Genomic DNA, 24,269 nt, shown 5'->3' on the forward strand with positions numbered 1-24,269 from the left:
AATGAACAATCCCGCAAAATAAGCCTATATAAGTGAATCCATGTGGTGGAGATGAAAAATATTATAATAGCCCCGCCCCCCTAAAAAAAGATACAGTACCATGGGTAAAATTTTTTTTGAAAAAGAAAACAAAAAGGGAAACATGGCTTAACGATCTATTGAATATCAAAGTTGTCATCCTCACCCCCCCCCCCAAAAAAAAAATGATTTGGGGATAAAAAGGATACTCGAAACAAGCAAAATGATGACAATTTCATACTAAAATTTGATGTAAATAAGGAAGTCATTTTCTCAAAATAGTTTTATGCAAAATATGGGTGATATGTAAATGAAAGAGCTGATGATGTCAGTTTCACTAATAAGAAATGTGGAATCTTCCATTATATGGAATATTTCCATTATATGGAATATTTCCATTTTGCCTCATTATAATGTGAAACAAAGTCAACTCCTCCTTGACCACATTTATAAAAATTGAGAAAATCAGGATATAAAAGGGATATATTTCCCTGGCATTATCGTTGCTTGTTTATAAATGGGGGAGGGGTGGAACATTACAAAAAATACCTGTTAGGGTTATTCCAAGATCAAAGGATGATTACTTATTTAGGGTCCCTTTTGGAATGGTGTCCAGGCTTATAATATAATGTGCATGCAGTATATAATATATTACCACATTGTTCATATCAAGCTCACGGAGCACGCTCTACCACATATTGCTCAATGGGACACAAGGGCAGAAATCTCTTTCCAAAGGTAGGGGGGACCAGGGGCTGGAAAATTTGACAACCAAAAAAAAAAAAGGGTAATCACCCGAAAAGTAAGGTCATATGATCTCGGCCAAAATACATGTTTTATTTTTATTTTTAATGATGTATTTCTTTCCATCATAAAAGACCAAAAATAGTAGGCCTAGGGGGACATTTTATATTGTGTCCCCCCCTACTATTTTGGGTAGGGGGGACGTGTCCCCCCTGGGATATCCGTCCACGATGGGACACACATTCAACGTCACCCCTGATCCAGCTAGGTTAGACACATACGGGCAAAATTGTTTCAGTTGTGTACAATGATGACCCCAATGAAAGCAATGTGTCTAATCTGGCTAGATTGACCACTGAAATGTCATGTGCGATGGCCCTCAACAAGCATCACTTTTCATCAGACTTACATGTAACTCTTTGTAACCCCCTCCCTTCCCCAGATGTAAAAAATGGTTAAACAAAATAACTCTTTTTCATGATCATTCGAACACATAATATCATTTAATTTCCTGGCTTTCTACTTCACACAAAAACAAATATTCCACTCGGCATATCAAGTAAACAAATAAACAAATCATTTTGTTCAAAAGGGCTTCATTATTACTTTTATTGAGGAAAAAATCTGAGTTTGGCATGAATATAATGCACATATATATTCTTTAGCTATTTACATTGTAATAAAGACAAGATTACATAGAGATTAGCACAAAACTTTCAACATATACACCGCCTATAATCCAAGCCTACATAAACACATAACAACTCTCAATAAATGTCTTCCACACTCAAAGTACCAAATTTAATTCTTGTAGACTCGTTTCAGTTAATAATATAATAAAGTAAAATGCAAAAATATTTGTATGAATTGTAGGTACATTGTTACTCAATCCCCAAGAATAAAGCCTTAAAATTAGAAAGAAAAGTTTGAATCTGAAGTCTGAGTAATTACTGTGAGCAAATGTTCATGTTTTGCATGTCAGACCAATTAAAACAAAAAAAATCAAATATATATCAAACACAGCATACAAAAACATTTATTTTCTACACATTACGATGACAAGACTTTTTGAAAAGCAATCTCAACTTCCAACATAAAACAAAGCAGGATTGCAACCCTGCAATCAAACTTTGCAAATTATTTATATATTTCAAATTATCAGTGACTTAGCAGAATTTAAAATAACTATAACTTTGACTCACTACATCAAATAGTGCTTTTCACTGAGAAACAAATTGTAAGTAGAAATTAGAGAAATGTTATTTCGTGTTGAAACATATACACGTTTTTAGCTTTGAAAAGAAATAACAAATGTAATAAGAGAGAGTGGGGATCATGGGAAAGAGAGAGAGAGGGGGAGCATGGGAAGAGAAGACAGCAAGATAAAGATTTTCAAAATGCAATGATATTAGAATGAAAGTGAGAGAGAGGGAGTGAGGAGACGGACAGATCAAATTTAAAAAAATAGAAGACAGAGGGGAAAAAGGAAAAGCAATAGAAAAACAGAGGAAGAAACAAGTGAATAAAAATTGTGATGTAAGAAAGAAACAATAAGATTGGCAAGTAACATAATTCAAGACTTTCAATATCCTTCATTTGAGAATACCCTTTAAAAACAAAACAAAAAAGAATTATTTTTTTAGCTATTTAGGATTCAGAATTAATGCATTAAGATTCAATTTAGAGTATCACACTTTCTAGAATCTCTCAGTACAATGCAAATAAGTATCATTGAGTCATTGCAACTCATAAAACATAAGATTTTTTTCTTTTTTTTTAAGTTTTCAAACAAACTCTCTTCATAATATTTTTAACAAAATGAATCTACAAATGAACCAAAACCAGAAACAGATACCCCTTCCTCTTTTAGACACACTACCATACAAATATCTGGGCCCTACTTCATAAAATATGTTACTCTTATAAGCTACTGGAATCATGTCACTTAATTGGTTAATAGTAAACTTGTAATTTATCTTTTATGAAACAGGGCCCTGGTGATCTATTGAACAAGCTTTTTACACACTTTGGACGGATAAATAGTGAGTAATCTTTGCATTTGATTGACACTAGAATGAACCCAACTAAATCAACAGAGACAAAAATAGTTTCACATTAATCAAGTGCATTATTCTGAAGACTATGTTAATATCTACTCTATTCCCATGATAATTGCTTTCTTAATAAATCCTAGATACAACTTTAAGGGTATGCTCTCTAATTTGGGAGGTTTTAATCTTTTTGTTTAATATTATTTATATGAACTTGTACAGCATGTCCTTTTGTAAAACAAATGAGAGGAAAATTATTCTATTTTTGTTTTATTGTTGTATATTGCCAATTTGAGTAGTAAAAGCTGATTATATGAAACCTTCATACAGTGCTGTAGGTCTCATGGTTTACCTTGCTTACCTTTCATTAGAAGGAGCTTTGTATATAGTTGTCTTGTCATGTGTCATGATCTTTTCAACTTTATTTTTCATTACACTTTATACTCAAATGTGTAGAACTCTCTACACTTTCAAACAATCTTTCACCTCTTTCTAATATCAATATTAAGTGATGGAAAAAAATAAAAGATATATCTCTGAAAAATAAATAATGAACATGACACAGAACACTTTCTTAACAATCTCAGTAAACAAAGAGTGCTTTAAACTAATCACTATCAAAGCCTGTGTGTTCTCAAAATTTTCCTTTAGAGATGGACAATTTTGAAGTGATTTTACACAACAGAAAAACCATGAAAGAACATGATTGGTTGAATAAATGTTGTGAACTTAGCTATTTGGGGCCTGTTGGAATACTTTCATTTAAATGTGTAAAATCATATTTAAAACACTTTCTTTATTTCATTGAGTTATTTTATCCATACAAGCAAAATCAGAATATATGATTACCAATTTCAATAGTTCCTGAAAGTTTCTAATTTAAAAACCATTATTCTTTAATTCAATAATGCACAGCATATCTGGTTTTATTAAAACAATGATCATAGCCTTGTACCAAATAACATACAGAATTCAAAAACACACTTATAAAAATAAGTCAAAATAAAGAAATAAACATAAAGACATTCACACACTCACGCACTGAGACAATGTTACACAATTTTGCAGCAATAAATGGCATATAATAATATATAATTCTGATTATGAATGATAACCAATAAAATGGCAAAATGTAATATAATGTTTGAGGGTAGGTGATTGAGTAAGTCGGCTGTTAGACTTGGGTGAATTCCAGCACCACTTAAAAAAGGAGAGAATTAAACCACATCATAATAACTATAAGTAACATACTATAATTTCAATACCATATAATTTCACACATGGACACCCTCAACTAGTATACATAGATATTGAAACACATAAAAATATATCCAAAAATACACATATTACTGGTGACATTGAGTAAAGACTTTTCCTTTCCTGATATTCTTCTTCTTTTTTCATAGAGATAAAAATTATTCAGAAAAAACCATTCCAGGATAAAACGATGACATCATCATCTTGACTCTTCAAAGAAAGTTTACTTCTATTTAAACTCTACTCTTTAATTTGAAGAAACATTCTTGTTTTTATTTTATCACTGAGATATTTCATTATAATCTACAAACCCAAAACGTGGAAATTTTAATAAATGTGAATGCACGATTGCAAAAATATCATAGATTTATCACCTTTTCCTTAAACCACTTTAGATCAAGATAGACAAAAAAAAATGTTGTTACACAATTTGCCCATATCAGACTCTGCATAAAGATAATTAAATCAGTTAATTCAATATCATCCAAGTCATAGATATTAGTAAAATGGACTTTGAAAATATGTTTCATTCCTGTAAGTTAAATACACAATTATATCTGTAAAAATGCTGGACTCCCTTTCTTTGATGTGCAGGTTATTTAATCAAAACTTTGCCATCATCTAATGTAAGTAATTCTGTTGTAAAACACCTTATATACATCAGACCAGCATTCAATTCATCTATTTCATGTTCAGATAATTAAAAAAATTATAATTCATAAAACTGAATTGGAGAATGAAATGGAAGAAATAATAAGGAATATATCAAGTTAAATCTCATTTTAATTCATCTAGAAGACAATTTACAAGGAATAAATAGCAGAAAAGCATACCATGACAATAAATGTTTTGAAACCGAATTGTGGAAATATCATTTGCTATTATTTTCATCATAGAAGACAAAGTAGGAGTATTTCAACAGATTAATATTTCATCTATGAATGCACAGAAATAATCTAAAATTTCAAAATGTTTTAATACAACATACAAATGAAACAACTTACTACAGTAAATACAGTGTAAATCTAACTTTGGGTGAAAGTACATTCTGAACTTTGCATACAGGTACCTTTGGTCTTGTGCATTACTTGGTATATACCTACTTGCTTTATAAAATTATAATATGGTGATGGTATACCCAAATCGTATGATAAAGATACCATTTTTTATCATATACAGATGCGACTGTAAGCATATATTATACATAAATGGGAGTCAAGAATGACACTGTTTAATACCTGAGATCTTCTACAGGCATTTCCTGCCTCTACAATTGAAATTCAGTTTAGAATCATCTTCTTTACCGCTCTACAGAGTACAAAGAGACTCCATGGTTCCAGAGAACTTGATGCGTGAAGTTCTAATCACAACAATGGACCACATGGGTTCATCACACACCTTCGGATGGAATCAGCTAATAAAAATACAAGATGGCTTAAAAGAAAAGCAATGATCCAATCACAGAGGATGATATGAATGAGATAGTCTTTCAATCATCCAAGGAAGGATTCTGCCTATTTTCAAGGAAGCATCAGCTTTGCAAAGACTAAATTTGAGTAGTCTTCCAGCCATCCTGAAGATCTCGCTACCTCACACAAAGATACGAAACAATTCTATCGGAACACACTTCTATTTCAGACTTCAGGTAGCTCAATGGCTTTGGAAATATTGATCCATCAAGCGATCTAAGAAACATCTTGGTTAGATAGTCACCATGTTTCCTTCTGCAGGACCAAAGCTCTTCCTGGTTTAGAACCACATCAAGTCTGCTGCCCTCTACCATCACAGTATGACAACATCAAATCAAAAGACGCACATCCACATGGCCGGTTTGGTTAAAAGTAAGTCAGTGTCTCTTCATGTGGAGCGAGAGATGATCAGATCTTGAGAATGCCCTCTCGCAGTGAGGACATTTAAATGGCTTATCACCCGTGTGCTTACGATAGTGTCTGGTGAGTTCATCAGAACGGGCAAAGCTCCAACCACACCCATCCCATTGGCATTTATATGGCTTTTCACCTGCACAGATAGGACGGAGAAAAGAAATTCGCAATCACAGCAGGAAAGAAATGGTTTAATTTGCAAACTGGAGAATTGTAATTTTATGCACACAATAATTAGCAGTTGGTGTTTCTGAAAGGGGAAATCTGTTGAAAGATGCCAGAAATACAATTTAAACTTTTTAATACAGATATTTTGCACCCGAACGATTGACATTTTGGGTATTTTTTCGTGGTCTATTCTGGTAATGAATGTTGCATGCAGATGCTTGTTGAATGTCAGAATTTTTATCAACAAAAAGCATATTTCAACTGTAATTTATAAACAGCTTTATAAAGCCCCATCATCATCTTTTGACCAGACAGCTTAAAGGAGGGCCATGAAGGAGCAAATAAAAAAAAACTCCAAGGGTGAAAGTATATGACAGAAGATTGAATATCAATATCTCTTTCAGTAAATCAGTAATATCAATTACTCTTTCAGTAAAGAAACTAATGACAAACTCACCCGTGTGTGTCCTTCTATGTGCCTTGAGATGCGAGCTCTTGGTATAGACCTTGTTACACCCAGCGAAGTCACACTGGTGGACCCGTCTCCTCTTACCATGATCCATGACAACAGTCTGTAGACTAAGGGGTAGGTTAGGATCACCTGCAGTAGGTACTACCATCCTTGGTCTTCTGTTACCTGAGGGTTGGTTGATGGATTGGTTCATGGAGTGAGGTGGATGCCATGTCCTTGCTAGGTTGTCTGAGATGAGGTTACTGGGAGGGGAGACCATAGGAAAGTGTGTTTGAGTAACATGTCTGTGGTAATATCAGCATTTATTACATAATAAATAATTTTTCAAATAAATTCCAATCAATCATTACATATATATCATTTTTAAAATCAAATATCCAATCATGGCCACACACTATGTGTTTCCTCATGAGTCAATATACTAGAGTAAGAAAGGGGTGAAGCAACCAAGGACAATTTATGTTGTTTTTTTTTCAAACTGATATTGAAGCAACTGATGGATACTTTGGCAGATTTTTTTTCTTCAGATTTGCGATAAAAAGTAGGTTATGACAATATCCAGAAAGAGTTCTTTTTTAATCTTTATTCTTAAGCAGTCATTAACAAAGGATTTTGAGTTCATTAGATATGGTGTTACAAGCTATTTCAAAAATATATCAACCTGTTCATTGATATTTGACATCACGACCCTTACATCTCAAATGACAGCCCTCTCTTTTAATATTAGACACAGTTGCAGTGTCATGAAAATCTGCTTATCAAGATACAGTGCCAACATATTTTCATGGTTAGCCTGACAGAATGGTAGAAGGCAAACTGAAAAACAAATACATTTACACCCATCAAGGTTGAGGCATACCACAAAAGTAAATTTTTTATATAACTTACTCAGCTGCTCTAGTAATTTTAATAAGGGCGCCAGCGCCTGTTCTCGTGATACTCTCAAGGGTGACGTTGGGTTGGTCATCATCCTCATCCTCCTGGTCATCCTCCTCATCGTTGTCATCTGCTATTAAGACACCATCCCTGTCATGCATTCTGTCATTGTGTCTTAGAACTGGCGATGGGATATTGAGTGTTGCTGCTGAGTGTTTCTTCAAGTCTAAAGCACCATTACCTGTTGAAGATAATGTCAGAGCAGGTAAACATTTCATATTCAGCATTGCATAGTTTATGGGTAAAAATATGTATTAATTTACAAGATACAATGGCCATGCATGCATATCCCCCGATTCCTATATATACATTTTGATTGTTATTTTGATTGTTATATTCAATTGTATAGCTTTTATCAAATTTCCAGAGATCTTTATATGTTTTCTAAGACTTACCATCACTGAATCAGTGATGAAAGGACATTATAATGTAAACTTGCAAATTGCAATGCAAATACACACCAATATGGTTCCTCAAACAACTACCCCTCCCCCCCCCCCCCCAAGTACATATATGAATCATGCAAATAGTTAAATTTATCAATTTTAATTAAATGATACTTCTTTTCAAGAGGAAATCAAGAAAAACACAAAGGTATTCAAAATCATTTTTTCCTCAAAAATTGGACTTTGTTCTACATTATTTCATGGTTCATGTCACAAGGTAAATGTTTGACTTGAACAGTGAATTGATCAAGCAAACATATTTTCTGCTGTTTTCTACATATTTATCTCTTGTGCAATCAAACAGTCAGGTATACAAATGATACTGCAGGAAATACTTGTGGTCATTTGGGTATGAAGAAGGGATTATCTATCATTAAACAATGTAGAATAATTGATTTGCATCTTCAACATAGCTCAATGTGCAACACCCTATTATTCATGTTAAGTATTAAGGTTAAAAAGATATTTGACTATATTTCAACCAACAAAACAAAATCTTACCTTGTCAAAGAGACTCGATTTGAATTTTCAAGAACAAAATGATCTTAAATTTCTTTGAATGAGTGACAGTGAGTGAAATTCACCTTCACAAAGTATTAGATGAAAGTGGAAAATTTATTTGATTTCAATCAAACAGGAATCTTAATCAAATAACTACTTGTTTAAGTGGGCGACACAGGAAATGCAAGCTACTTACTGTCTACTTTGTGATATGCCTTGAAAGTCTTGACTGGATAGATTGTGGTTTTATTGCTTTCTGACTGTGAGTTGGTTCTTTTCCTTGGTATAGAGAGGTCGACTGGTTCTGTTTGGTATGGTTCCTGGTCTACGGTGGGCGGAGAAGGTGAACTGTACGTCTGCAAGAGGGAAGAGAATGGGTACAGATACGATATGAAAACATTTAAGAATAATGATGACAAAACTAATAACAACAATAATTTAACTTTGATACAAATATTATTAACAATAAAATAATATTTACAATAAAATAATATTAATAATAACAATAATATCAATGATGATGGATATTCATAAAATGACATATCCAACATGGCACTCAAATACAGACCCTAACTCATACATTTGAGTGGCTACCATTTACAGTGTTCGGAGAATTAAAATTTAAAAAAATTATAGAACAAAATATCATATTTATTTCCCTTTTACAAAATCATATCCACAATTCCTCTGTATGACCTTTTGACCCACCTTCTCTCCATTTCCTCCACTAACTTCCCTTCTTCTTTTTTATGTTATCTTTCTTATTTCTACATTTTCTTCCTACTATCCTTTCCTCCCCTAATCGATCCACTTTACCAATCTAATCTTACCTATTATTTCCTGCACCACCCCCTCCTATCCCCTTCTCTCCTTCTTTTCTTTCTTCCAATCTATTATCCACTCTCTTGCTCCTCCCCCTTCAACCCCTAACACATATCTGGCAATTCACAATATTTTCTTTTAGAAACATATATTTTGTTTTCAACATTTTTACTACTCTTTTTTTAAACGCAGAATAAGTCTCCATAAAAATCTGCAAATTCAATTTGTTTTCAAATGAACTTATTTCATGCAATAAGACCTGAATAAATGAGAAAAAATTCGGAGGAAATGATAAGAGGAAGAATCGTGACTAAAAGACAATTTCCTGTAGCTTTATGAGGTCACCTAGTGTAATTACTTTTTTCACACAAGCGAGACTGTATATTTGGAATATACACAATGAAAATGACTAAAAAGGCAATCGAGTACGAAACGGGTGGTAAATATATAATATCCCTACAGTCCACTGGTGTCTATGGGGGAGGAGTTCTTGTGTAGGTGTATGGGAGAGGTTCTTTTCTGTTTTTTTTTTCTTAAGGCAAATGTCAATGACCCCCACCCCCTACACCCCCCCCCCCAAAAAAAAGGGAGAAAGGAAGCCCAATGTTGTGATTCAATATCGATGTAGATCCTGCCAAAACTAACAAGGCTGAGTTTAATATCAAAGCTGTAAGATTGACTTTAGGGGTGCCCGACCCCCCCCCCCCCCCCTCTAAAAAGGAAGAAATCCTACAGGCTTGGCTTTGTACACCTTTACAGAAGTCAGTCTACTTGTATCCTGTAAGCAGGGGAAATTGGTACAAGCCCTTTTTCCTCCCCTATAGACCTGAGTAAACAAACAGCAATGAAGTCAAAGTGGGATGCGTCCCATTACTGGGTAATGACAGCAATTTAATTCTCTGCTGTCGATAATCAAAAGTTATTTTCAGGTTTCTCACCTTGTGAAAAATATCTGCAAAATTTGTTTTGACTTTTTAATTAAAATGGCTCATTCATAAACAATGTATAGTAATCAACCATATTTTATTAAACTGTGTACATTCCTTGGACGCTGTGGGAACTAAAAACTTTATTATAAAAATACAATTCTTTTTTTTTGGCATGAGAACATTTTCAAAAGGAAATCTTTCATTTTTTTTTGCTTTTAAAATCATGTTTTCAGAAATAGTTTCTCTGAATTTAAGATTTTCTCATATATGAGAAAACTCAAATTCAGAGAAACTATTTCAGATTTGCTCTAAATACAATATTGTTCCATTTGAACCATACTATAAATAATATCAAACCCATATCTCATGAAAATTCTCTTAATTTAATCAGAAGACTATAAAATAGCCAGAGACATGATATATGAACCCAATAGATAATGCATCATGAATTATAAACAATGAATGCTTCCTCATTCAGGCTTCGGCTGGCTACAAAGGAATAGTTTCCATAGTGTATACGCACATGCACGTAAGCATGGCAATATATGCATGTACAGTAAACATAGGTTCATTAATAGAATTGAATTAGCTTTGTGTATTAATACTGTTGAATGCGGGGGGGGGGGGGTTACCAAGAAAATAATGTTTTTAACAATGCTAGGAATGAATACTAACCATATCAGCACTAATCACAATATAGATGAACAACTATATCAATGAGACATGTTTCATTCATACTATATAGCATATTGCTAAATACTTGGAGCATTCTTATGAAAAATGATTTCAGTTCTTTGTATGTGAACAATATTTTTGCCTCCTCTTGTTATTTCTGACAATGAATCTATGTGTGTTGTATACTTGAATTACTGAAAGTATTTCTTTAAGGAATACCTGAAATGCACATTTTTAAACCATTATTTGTTTATATTACTGTTTATTTCTGCATATTTTTGGTAAACATTAATGCGCTGATAATTTCAAATCTTAGAAAATAAGACTGATATCAGTATTATGTACAAAATCTTAATACAAGGATTGCACTTTTCAACATGAAAAAAGTACATATTTGTACACGTACGGTAAAATAATTTCTAAGTATTCAACCAATACCATAATTTGTAAACGGCAGAATTCACCATCATGAGAGATTTGTTTGACGTCAAACAACAGCAACAATTAACATATCAATGCTCCCCTTCCCAAAAGGATGAGAAAAAAATAACTGAGAAAACTGAAATGTACCAGAAATAATGAAAAAACAATGAATTGCAAACTGTTCTGTACTTCTGTACAAGAATCCCCTTTAATTTTCCACTCTTTTTATCAAATCCTTTATTATTGTAATTTTGTAAATATGTAATTCTCTTAATTCATTAACAAAATAAAACATACGAAGGGAAAACAAATCCTGAACAGACAGAACAAATAAAAATAACACTGGGGAGCAGAGTTGAGTAGGTGGGGAGATTTTGGGGGAGGTAACAGAGGGGATTATATTTGCTAATTTCATCTCTAATAAATGGTTTCCAAAGCAACCCACATCATTTTAATTATGTTTACTATTAAACTACGCAGGTTAATATTTTTCTGGTTGGTGAGTTGGTGGTTGCTAAATGCAAGATTGCTGCATTTAAGGTATTTCAAATATCACCATACCAATGAGAATAATAAAGAATGAAAAAAATATTTGCTGGCATGTTTAAAGGTTTGTTCAACATACAAAAATAAATCAAAAGCCTTGGATAAATTTTATAATAATAACAATAATATATATAATTTGTAATGCGCCAAATCCACTCGGCAGAGTGCCCAAGGCGCAGTGAAAGAAAGAAAGAACGAAAGAGAAAAAGTATAAATATAGTAGTAATAGATTTATCACACCTACTCACCCCACCCCCCCCCCCCCACAAAAAAGAGAAACAAATGCCCTACAGAGTCCTAGGAAACACAACTCTTTCATTCTCCAAAGATACATTGTTAACTGTTATAAGCCACTGAAATAATAGCATTTGATTGGTTGGGAGCAAGATTTTGTTGAAAGTAAATTCAGCACCTATATGTGAAACAGGTTCCCGTTGCCTTCATTCTATGCAGAAATCCATATTTCCTCAATGGTTTGCCACACCTCTTAGTGACACACCTAAATTTGATATAGATCTCTGGATCAACGGGAACAACCAAATACTCGGCTGGATACTTTTCACACCAGAAGAATTTCATTGATGGCAATTTATAAAGAACTACAGAAGTTTCATTAGAAACAGAGTGATTCATTTTAATTCTATACAAAAAAATTATATCATTCTAGTTTTGAACAAGTCAAAGAAATATGGTAAGAAAAATACCGACATACAAGTAAATATCAACATTTCTCCTTCTTCTTCTACAATTGGTTATTTCTTGTTTAAATGACATTTGGAAAATAGTCGGCATGATTAATTTCCAAAAGATTGTCTCAAGATCAATTCTACTTCACATAACTTTCATTTTCAGACATAACAAAAGAAGCCCAGGGGCATATGATTCAGTACTTCTGATTGGCATCAATTTCCATTTCAATCATTTCTCAATTAATTCCATTAAAAAAAATAAGAAGGAAGGGAGTAGTATTCTTCAATGGATTACTGATTAAATTTTGCTGTTTTTTCATGACTGAACAATGGTGGAAGGTAAACAAATCATGCAGATTTGTCTTTTTTTCATTGAATTAAAAGTGCCTTTCCAAAGGTCTGGTGTATCAAAACTAGCCAGAGTTGAGGTGCAGTGCTACCGCCATTCTTTTGACAGCCACGTCAAGCCAAGCCCAACCCTAAAGGTTGGGGGGCAACAGGGGCGGCCGATTTCTCTGGCAATGGGTCGGAAAGCAGGGCTTTGGTGCGTTTCCTGTTTTTCAATAGGCACATGACTGTTAGAAGTGAAGACTTCCTTCTGCCCTCTAAGTCTGATTCATACCCAGTGTCGAATGAAAGGTGGGCATTGACAAAAAAAATTACAGATGAATTGACTGTCAAAAGTGATGCACGTCCTGAATATCTGTCTGTCTGTCCGAGGGCCTGATCTTCTCTTGCTCTAGATTTAGGTGCTTCCCTTGAAAGTATATATCTGGGACTAAGCAATGATAGACTAGCTCACTTTCGAAACCCTTGGCATTGTAAATATGAAAGTGATTTGAGGTAGAATTGAAAGTAGGAGTGAAATATGAAAGATAAGATGAAAGCATATCCTATATTTTCTTGAAGTATATCAATAATTTCCTGAAGTATGGAGATTATTTCCTAACTAGTGGAAGATGCTGGATTTTTATGCAGAAAATACAATTTTTATGTACAAATTCATCAAGAAAGATATCCAGGGCTTACATATATTACCTTTAATACTAAATAGGTTCATTATTGCAGAAATGAATACCCTCTAGCGATTATATTACCTTTGTTTATGAGTTTATCAATAAAAATTTGTTAAAAAGAATGATGTAATCACTTTACATACAAGGTAACATGGTAGAATTAAGGAGGTTTTTCTAATCAAATATCACTTTAGAAGTAAGAGTACCCTATATCACTACACCTGTTCACATCAATTGACAGGCCTTTCGGGGGGGGGGGGGGTGAAAAAAATAGGATGACAATGGAGGGGCGTCAATCAGAGGCCTTAAAAATATATATATGCACAGTGTTCACTAGATTTTTACAAGTTCAGCTACACTCCCAAATGTACAAGAAAAAAAAAGGCAAGGTATGTTTTCCATATCAGGATTGGGGGTGGGGGTGAGCACCTCCCCCCCCCCCCCCTCCGTCACTCTCTAATATATGAGTTGCCTCATATTACCTTGTCTATGAATTAATACCCATGTTCTCACATTACTTCCGTGAGTACAGGTGAGCACGACTAGTCCTCGGATAAAGATCATATCACAAGTACATCATTCGTAGAAGGGATCAGTTTTATGACAGGCGACAATCCAAGGGGACAATATGTTACACCTCTCTTCTATCGGCCAGCACAGGGTCATTTCCTACTGCTGGCTGAAACTACATTCTCTTCATACAAGCTTAGGCTCCATCCGTCCGTTTAGACTCAACCTGATTCAATTTGTCATAATTAGTGGGAGGAGAATATTCATCAGATTTGTTTGTCTCCAGCCTACAAGACTCGGTCTCTTGGCTGACTGTACATAACATGATTATGTTGTCACAGCCCAATGTTCCTATGCACGATATGAAATGTTTGATTTGACAACTGTAGTTCACTCATATTTTTTTTCTTTGAAAATAGTACCTTAATTTGCCAATTTATAGGGTGTGGAAGCTGTTTTATTGTTCAGACATCACTTTAGACAAACTCACAATAATGAACAAGCAACAATCAACAATAAAATTAGCATATTTACTCAAATATTATGCTTTTAAATTATGTCTGTGTGCACCTTTCACTAAGTTTTTTTTATTCAATATCAATTACACATGGCGGTACTGATTGCTAATAATATAGCTGAACTTAAGTACACAGAAAGTGGAGGGTGATAAAAAATGGGAACTGCTACTGAAAAAAAGATGTATATGCATATTAAAGTCCTTAGGTAAAAACTTAGGCTCTACATTATTGATACCCATTAAGGCAACAAAATCTACTACATTTCACATAGGTGTTGAAAGATTAAGCAAAATGAGGAAAGAATAAAATAGGAAAATAATACTTGCAAAAGAAATGTATTCATGAGCATAATAATTAGGGGTGTGTGTGTTCCAGTTATTGTGAATGAAATACCTTCCTTTTTCTTTCAAATGGATCTAGTTAACTAATGGTATATTTCCAGATTACAAATTCATCGGGTGGGTGGCATAATTGGTAAAATACATGCACCATTGAGTATACTATCTGTTTTAATTTGCATGGGCCATGTTCTCTTTCACATGTTATATAATACATGGAATTGAAAAGAAGTTAACCCATTGCCTACTGGGCCCGGGCGATTCCTGTACAAAGCCTATGGGAAATAAAGAAATCAGTAGTCAACGGGTTAATAGATGGGGAGAAATGGATGACATCCCTGAATATCCATGTTATGTGGCTGTAACATGCTGTTTCAATTTGACTTGGGTTTGTTTAATTTGTTTTATTGATTTTTTTATGCGTGGCACATGATGATATTTTCCCCTATGCACTAAAGAAAAGAGCTGGTTAACGAGAGAAAGGATTAATTTTTTTCGAAAAAAATTCTTTACTATTGGTTATAATATGATATCCATCTATTTAAAATCAGTAATAGATTAAGGCTAGTCAATAATCATAAAAGTTTTAATAGTCTATAGATCTATAATTCATACGCAAAAGGGCTTATATCCAACTTTCAAAAACTATCTCTGTTACATTCTGCATACATATAAGTTTCATCAGTCTCTAATGAGCAAAGGTTGTACTGCTTCTAAATTGAGCAAATTATGGCTAGTATGGAGGGTAAGAAAACCTTACAGAGGGATTAACAACAAGATACTCTTCTAAACAGCATGACTCGCTATCCTCTTTTATGTTTCTTTAACCACTTGCGGTCTCTCTTAATCCACTTGTTAGACTCCTTAATCCAAACTGTTGTCACATGACATATGAGAAGCGTTGAATCACGTTTGTAATTGACCCCAACATAATTCCCCCCTGCGTATTAGGGCACGTATCGTGATAATTGAAAAACGATGGATCAAGAAGCCAATGAATGCTAATAATAGACTGCCATATTTTTTTAGAAAAAAAAATTGATAATTGAAGTTCTTGGGGTTAAAGGATTAACAGTTGTCTTGGATAGGGTATTCTTGAATAACCTTGTAAAGACTTATTTCAAACAGTCAGACTAAACCTTTCAAGAAGCTTTTCATTATTGTTCATGGTTGTACAGTTGTTGTAATGATCTTCACACTGTGAAAGTGCACAGGCCGATGAGTAGGCGGTAGGCCTATAACCTTAAACAATATAAGATGCGATAGTGCATCAGACTGGTAATACTAGAAATGAATAAATTAAAATCAACACCCATCTTTATGTAAGTCTCGTAAGTTACGTAGCAACCTACAAAGCCCCTTACCTCTCCACTCCTCCAAGCACCAAATGAACCCCATCGTTACCATCCCTTCCCCTTCTGTGCCATATCAACTGATGCAAAGTTCTCCTACCTCTAGAGTATAGAGTAAATGTTATCATCCTCCTATCTTCTTACCCCCTTCAATGCCCTTCTATTCTACACTGCACTTCACCATACCTCCCATTCCTTCTGTTTCCCATCTACCCATTCAGCTATCAGGTGAATCAAGCTCATACTAATTTTAACCACCCCTCCCATATCCCCCTGGCCCCCCCCCCCCCCCCCCACTCGCAACTCTCCATTTTCTCATTCTCTTTGGTGGTTTCAGACTGCCTCGAAGTTCGTCAGTTCCAGGTATTTTCTGATCTGGAAATTTACCCCGATCAGAAAATACCAGGTAATTTTGGAAATGTGAAAGCAAATTACACGTAATCTCCCGGAAAGAAAATGGGGGGGGGGGAGTATTAAATTTACAATTTAGTTGAAGCTTAGTTATCTGTCAGCTCCTAAGCTCAGGTTGGTGTATATGACACCCAAAGACTATATAAATTCTATATAATTAATGCCCTTCCCCAGTATAGAATTGAAGAACAGCAATCATTAACATAATATCAAAGATGGTTAACTCTTTAAATGTGCACCTACATGTATTTCATTTAAATCTGCAATTGTTGAACTTTAATGGCACCATTTGGCTATAATCCAACCATATAAATACATAGCATTTATTTTATAATCTGTCATCATAAATTAAACAGTTTTGTAGAATAAAGAGGATGGAGGTGATGATGAAACCATTTCCAGGTCACAATGATGAAGACCACAACTCCTCTATTAATACTTGACAACTGACATCATGACTTCATAATTAATCATTAACCCATTTTACCTATCTCATGCACTTACATTGATGGTTGCAGACCAAATCACCACACATAGTCTGATCTCCACACTCCATAGACATAATTAACTAACCAACTGACTATAAAAAGGGACAAACTTTAGTGGTGGACAACTAATTTATATAAGAGTAGAGAGAGAAAAAATGTTTAAACAAGTGTAGTTTATGATTTTTTTAAATAATTTTAGCTGTAAAGGATGCTCTTGTCTGTAATTCCATGGTACTATAAACTAAAGAAAGCCTGCTATATCAATCACACTCAAGAGGTATTTTTACTATTTCATGTTTTGTTACCTCCATTAAGGGGGAAGGTCACCCTGAATAAAAGTTCATTGTAAAAATAGCAGGAAAAAATAGAAAATATTAGTGAAGGTTAATATATTAAATCCATCAATTTTAAATTTTTTATTGTTTATGTCATACATGTAAATGAGCAGCTGCCCCATATGCTATGTAATGTAAAATGCATACATTTCAATGTTTTAATGGTTAGTGATGACTTCTTTTTGTTTTCTTTAATACTTAGGAACGGGTGTTAAATGATTTGCTTATTGATATACTGAAGGTACAGTAAAACCATTTTCAATTTTCAGAGAAAATAACATTTAATTGATTTTTTTACCATACGATATGAAGGAAAGCTGCTCGCATATGACGTCAAAAATCAAATGATTAAAATTCTAATAACTTTTTTATTCTTTGATGGATTTTTCTCAAACCTTCACCAACATTTCTTATTATTTTTTCTGCTATTTTTACAATAAACTTTTTGTCAGGGTGAACCTCCCCTTTAAGAGACAGAGTTGCCAAGCACCTTCTTGAGAAACGGAGGAATGTAAAGAAAAGACAACATTGCAGAGTAAATACAGATCATACTTATTTGCTTTGCATGAATAATCCCCAAATTAATGCAGTCTGTCAGTAATCACATAAATCTTGCTGAAATCGCAAATTTGCTTAAAATAACAAATTCCATTATTCTTTGTTTTAAACAAACAGATATGTTTAAACAGTTTAAATTGAAATTAGTCTTTTTCCAATCTTTATTCATAAGCAAGCAACTTCGGTTTAAGGTTCACTTAGCTCCTCATATGGGCGTGTTCCTGATGTTTACTCAAAGAAAGAATTACGGTCTCCAAACAAAGATGGTTTGCTTTGTTGAATACATGTATAGTCTATTATGCTGGTCATATAGCATGTTTGAGTTGTTAGTACACATTTATGGTAAAGTGGTATCTAAACAGACATCGTTAGATTTCATTGAAGGGCGTGATCAACTGGGAATGGTTTAGCTGTAAATACAAATGTTACAAAAGATTGTATCACTTCTATGGGTTTGACTTTATGATTGTAAATTGATCTGTATGCATTTTCTAAAAACTCTGAATCTGACATAATGCTTTAGGTAGCAACAAAAATCATTCATCATCATCGTTATCATAATTATCATTAGGTCTATTATTATCAATATCATTTCTATAATTAAAAAATTTGTCATATATTTGGTACTCATACACCTACAAAGAACAGAAAAGGTGTTCAAATTTTAAAATACATGCTTCAGGGGAAGATATCTTGACAAACTCAATTTCTGGGTTTTTATAGCTTCCCTATTTCCTTTTTAATGGTAAACTTATCATATTATACGTGAAAGACTTTTATAATACATTCCTATATGGTTTACATTTGCTCAATTGCTATATATTTTTATGAATTGTTATATTGTGATTCTTAATTGATTAAATAAATGAATTGAGCTGAACTGAACTAAAAAAAAACAAATATATGAAAGGAAACCTGTCTTCAGCAGGACTAGAGAACCCTTTGACTACACGGACAGGCCGCTCATGTTTTTAATTGATCTTTAAGATTTAAGAACAAAATGAGGGATTTGGGGTAACTAATTTTAAGTCAAATGTGATTTTTTTTTTTTACTTACATAATCAACACATTCATTATTAATTAAGTTATGATTACACACAGAAGGTGTATAATGATGTACAGCAAAATAGACACTTATTTCATCTGTTATATACAGACTACATGCATCAGATTCTATCTAGATGGTCATACTGGATTCGACTAGGTTTTGCAAATTCAAGAACATGAAACAGTGAGAGAGAATTTCTAATCCCAGTATCATCATCACAACTACAGATTCATTGTCATAACAATGTGATAAGGATTTGCATATCATACTTGAATTTTCTTCTTTCACTCTCAGTTGACAAACCACACACATTTTACTTGGAATTGATTGGCAATGTATAAAGATATCTGCTGGTAATATAACGATAACCACAAATACACTAACTAAAAGGGTTTATCAGTATTTTTTCCATTTCTTTCTCTCCAAAAATAAAATAATTAAAAAGGATAGCTTCTTTTAAAAGGCAAAGGTAATAAGATACGAAGGCAAGCAAAACCAAAACTGAGTCTAGAAACCTTATGGTATTTTTATGATCACCCCCCCCCCCCTCCGCCATAATGTAGGGATGCCAATAGTAATACCAATACAAATTCACCAGTATGCGTTAAAGCCTGACACATACATCAACCTGGTAACCATATCTAGGCCCTATAAGGCTCCATTGAAGGCTTTTCCCTGAACTATCATAAACAGAGTAATTTTTCAAATTATTATACCACAGAGGGTCGAACGTTTTGGCCAAAGTAACAAAAGTATTATGGAAATTGCAAAGTAATACTAAAGGTATTCATGATTACATGCAATCTACAGGGGACCTGGGTGAACGAAATATGGTACAATAAATGGTAAAAAACAAAAATCTAGAGCAAGATTACTGAACCCAACGTTCTAGTCGACTGAGCCTGAATTGTTGAGGGAAGAAAGAAAAAAAATCTGCCATATTATTGAGCCTATTCTGAAAATCCACAACAAAGAAAAAAGCACACCTTTCTGGAGCGGTCGACTCATTCACTCTCAATGAATTGCCTTTTAGACTTCATTACACAGCATTTCAGTATTTAAATATCTTCATTAATACTGTACATCCAAATTCAATTTTGAATTTCTGAAATGTGTATCTCATGACACTATAACCATGTTATGAATATACTAATATAATATACCATCCTTATAATTGCATAGAATTTTAATCTTTATCTAAGCTAAGGACAGTTGTTTACCGTTTGTGGCATTATCTCATATAAGGGGGGTGGGGGATAAACCAGAAAATGGGATCAATATATTTTTTTATTTTGATCTTAGAATCATTAGATGAAACAATATCTTCATTCATTCATTTGATCAGTCTACTCTGAACCTACTGCATAATGAACACATGTGCACTAATCATTTCCTTACTATCACGGATTTTTTTTTTAAATCTAAAAAACAGGTTGGTACAAAGCAAACTTGATTTTATTGAGGATACTCTCTTCACTTTTGTCTAAAAAAGAAAGTTAAAGTTCTCCAAAATTGTTATGTTTGCATTTCCAAGGATTGAAAGCAAAAAAAACATATGAATTAAAAACAGATTGAGAGTTTAAAATGTTTAAAAAGAAAAGTTCTACAGCTTTCACCACTTCCTCACTTCCCTGAGTTTATTGAACCAAATTTGATATTTTTCTCAGAAAAAACACCCATAATAACAAAAGTTATTGTACTCTTGTGGAGTTCACAAGTCTTTGTTGCTGGTTTATATTTTCAAATCTGGTAATCATGCACAAAATCACTGGTAACTTACAATAACACATATTGCTATTTTACAGAAACTGAACATAAAAATATGAAATATGATTAAATCTGTAATATAATGGATGCTTATTGATAGACTCTCTAAAATTGTAATTCTAATGACTCGATTTAGAAATGGATTCACTGCATATATATATATATTTAAGAGAATGTGAATATGAATAAAAAATCAAAATGAATATCATATGAACATATGATTCAAAATATTTGTAATCTTATTGCTGCTTTCTTTTCACAGTTTAACTTGGGTTATTTGGATCAAAGCAATGACAATTGGTGACTTGAGGTAATTGATGGGCTGCTAACAAAAATAACTATTTTGGCACAAACCATGACATGAGGATTCTCGTCTGTTTTCATGGAAGTCAAACACTGACACATGGAAAGTGGTTAGGAGGTTAAATGGAGTCAAAGCAAAGGCTTAACTTGTACATTGTAATCAGCTGATCATAAAAGTTTGAAGTTAGAGACTCTAAGACTCCATACCCCCCTAACAGATTGTAAAAACAAGACAAGATTTATGAAAATTTATGAAAAAATACATCATTTCATAAATACACAAATTGATAAATGATACTTGAATAATGAATTCTACAAATAAATGAATGAATGAATAAATAAAATAAATAAATAAACAAATAAATAAATAAATGAATTAATTAATCAATGTATCAATGAATCAAGTAATTAATAACAAACAAACAAGTAAATAAATGAATGAATGAATGAGTAAATAAACAAACTAATAAATACAAATAAACAGGGAAAATGACATAACACAACTAAAAGTAAAATAGGGCAAAATCTTACTACAGCAGTCTAGAAAGATAGTATTTTTTAGCAAATCTTGAATGTTGACCCTAACCCCAAATAAATTAAAAAGCTCCCTGTATGACCATGCCTTATAATGATGAGATATACTCACTGTTTTACTGTCTTCTATACTACTACATCCAGGGGGGTTAGACCGGTATACTATTACCCCGTCATGCATGGTGCCCGATGATGTAGTATGTGTTACTGTTAAGGGTCCCTGTAGTTTTGTGAGATGGGCATCAATAAGAAAAGAAAACAACAACATTACGCTATGTCATAGACTGCAAATCAAAGAGAGGTATCCTAAGTTGGAACAGTTGGAACTGTTGGGAAAATAATTTAATTCAATGTAAAATTGGAGCAGAATGTCTGTTAAGTTATTTTTTTGCATGAAATCTTCAGTGTAATGTTTGATTTTTCTCCATCTATTCAAATCTACTCATTGTTGTTGGTGTCAAATTTGTCTAGACCCTGAGAATTGAATGAGTTTTGCTCAGTGTATTTTATTACTATCCATCGTACTCAAATAGGACAGAGATAAACATTTGGAAATTCATTAGGTCAATGACTGCATCAAAGCCACCATTACTTTGACAATGTAGCAAATTGGCATAGGCAAATGTAAAGAGTGGGCTCTGTTTTAGGTTGGATATTAAATTTCCAAAGCAAATGTAATTTTTAGTATGAATAGATAGATACCATGGTAACTTACCAATGTTGCTGTTTTCTGTTGTTGACATGGATGTATACCGCTATTGATGTGTTTGTTACTGCACGAAAGACAAACAAACATCTAAATTGTTAATATTATCATTATCATATTCATTTATATCATCAATATCATCATCATCATCATCATTAATATTAATATTATTATTATCATTCATTTGACCAAGATTAGCGAGAGTGGAATGTTGGTTTGGGTTCACCAAAGTGAAGTTCTTCCCTGTAGCCCATTGAATGAGGAAAATTCATAATGGTTCAATATGTTAACAAATTTGAAGCAAAATAGTTATATCACAGAAATAACAAAACCAGTGTAAACCTAAAAGGGAGAAAACATGCTGATCCTGTTAACCACTCATGGAGACATTTATAAATTATCATTCGTAGTCCTTTGCTGCCTATGTTAGTTCTGTTACCCCCCCCCCCCCCCCGGACTATTGCCATTCAAAAACTTATAATAGCTGCAAAAATGCTCATTGTTAGTCCCTATCTTAGCTTCTTGATTTAACACGAACATAGAAAATTCTTTGGGAGAGTACAATGGAAATAGTTTTATTTCATACTGGGTTAAAATTCTATAAACACCAACCTGGCCAAAAAAAAATGAATACAATAAATTCTAACTGCAAGTTGATGGCAATCTTGTGCAAAATTCCAAAATCGATTGTAAATATTGATCATACCTACACCCCCTGATGATTCATCTGTTCAAATGTAAAGTAAATAATCTTAACCTTCTATAATGACAAATCAAACAATAGTAACAGTCAATGTAAATATTTCAGCTTATAGATCAGAGTAGGGTGGGATGGGGTTCATGGTCGGAGGGGGGAGGCGGGGTAGACAAAAAAGAAGTACAGGATAGGGTACACAAGTGGGTGCAAAGAAGGGTGCAAAAAAGGGCGCAGAGAGAGGAGCAAGAAAATGTTGGAGAAAAATTAGAATGTGTTCTATAGCAAATTTTTGAGAAGGAAGACTTTCTACACACTTGGTGTATTTTTTCTCTTGCAAATATCAACAATCACAATAAGTCCTTAGTCTGATTAAAATGAAATATCATCACAAGGAGCTAATGAAAGAATGAGAGAGAGTTTATTCTCTTGAATGGGTATTCATACAAGGACTGGACACACCTACCACAATGCAACTAATAAGAACATATCCAAAGAATAAGTGCAGAACATTGGTTTGTGAGGCATTGTTTATAACCAAGATTTGTTGAGACTGAGAGTTCTGAATACATTATCAACGTAATCAACCAGACCACAATAAATTAGACAAAATTAACAGAAGAGATATCTTAATTATGAAATCTACTACTAGTCATCAGAACTCTGAAGCATATAATTTGAACAAACAAATTATCTATGCCTCATTAAGAACTTGGAAAGTCAAACTCTTACCTATGCAGTAAGTGCATGTACATAAGGTAGTCATGATAGAACATTGATTTCCAGTATAAATCCATGAGGTGTCAAGGAACTCTGCAGCTCGGCGGAACATGTGCACAGAAAACAGGATAAGATTCCACAAACGGCGGCGGCAGTGTTATGATTAAGAGGCCAATTATAGCTCTCGCCAAACAAATATTCACGCATTTTCAGCAGGAATCTCGAACAGCTCGCAACTTCCTGCCTCCCGTTCCTTTCTGGGCCTATCTTTTTTTTCCAGCAGATACACAAGTAATAAAGAATAGGGGTCGGCAGCAGGTGCTTTGAGTTGCTGGTGAATAGCGCCTCTGCTTCCTAGGAAGGTTCGTCTCTCTTTTTTTAGGGGAAACATGCTAGAGTTTAATGGTCTGT

At 33.5% G+C, this 24,269-nt stretch overlaps 1 protein-coding gene across 1 annotated transcript; it reads right to left on the minus strand.

The window, feature by feature from the left end:
* Positions 1–1,341: 1,341 nt before the first annotated feature.
* LOC129259957 (Krueppel-like factor 12) lies at positions 1,342–24,269 on the minus strand. The gene is made up of 7 exons (XM_064114472.1): positions 23,871–24,269; positions 22,454–22,511; positions 21,851–21,958; positions 8,673–8,832; positions 7,482–7,710; positions 6,579–6,835; positions 1,342–6,089 (listed from the first exon to the last, which is right to left on the minus strand). The coding sequence occupies exons 1-7, from the start codon at positions 23,933–23,935 to the stop codon at positions 5,917–5,919; spliced, it is 1,050 nt and encodes a 349-aa protein (XP_063970542.1). The 5' UTR covers positions 23,936–24,269; the 3' UTR covers positions 1,342–5,916.

The sequence above is a fragment of the Lytechinus pictus genome, unplaced genomic scaffold (genome assembly GCF_037042905.1).
Source record: "Lytechinus pictus isolate F3 Inbred unplaced genomic scaffold, Lp3.0 scaffold_19, whole genome shotgun sequence".
Classification (NCBI taxonomy): Eukaryota; Metazoa; Echinodermata; class Echinoidea; order Temnopleuroida; family Toxopneustidae; genus Lytechinus; species Lytechinus pictus.

Coding starts and splice junctions, on each gene's coding strand:
- LOC129259957 (XM_064114472.1), bottom strand. CDS start 23,935: ATGGATTTATACTGGAAATCAATGTTCTATCATGACTACCTTATGTAC. Junction 22,512..23,870: donor TACATGCACTTACTGCATAG/GTAAGAGTTTGA, acceptor TCTTTCGTGCAG/TAACAAACACATCAATAGCG. Junction 21,959..22,453: donor AACAGAAAACAGCAACATTG/GTAAGTTACCAT, acceptor ACAAAACTACAG/GGACCCTTAACAGTAACACA.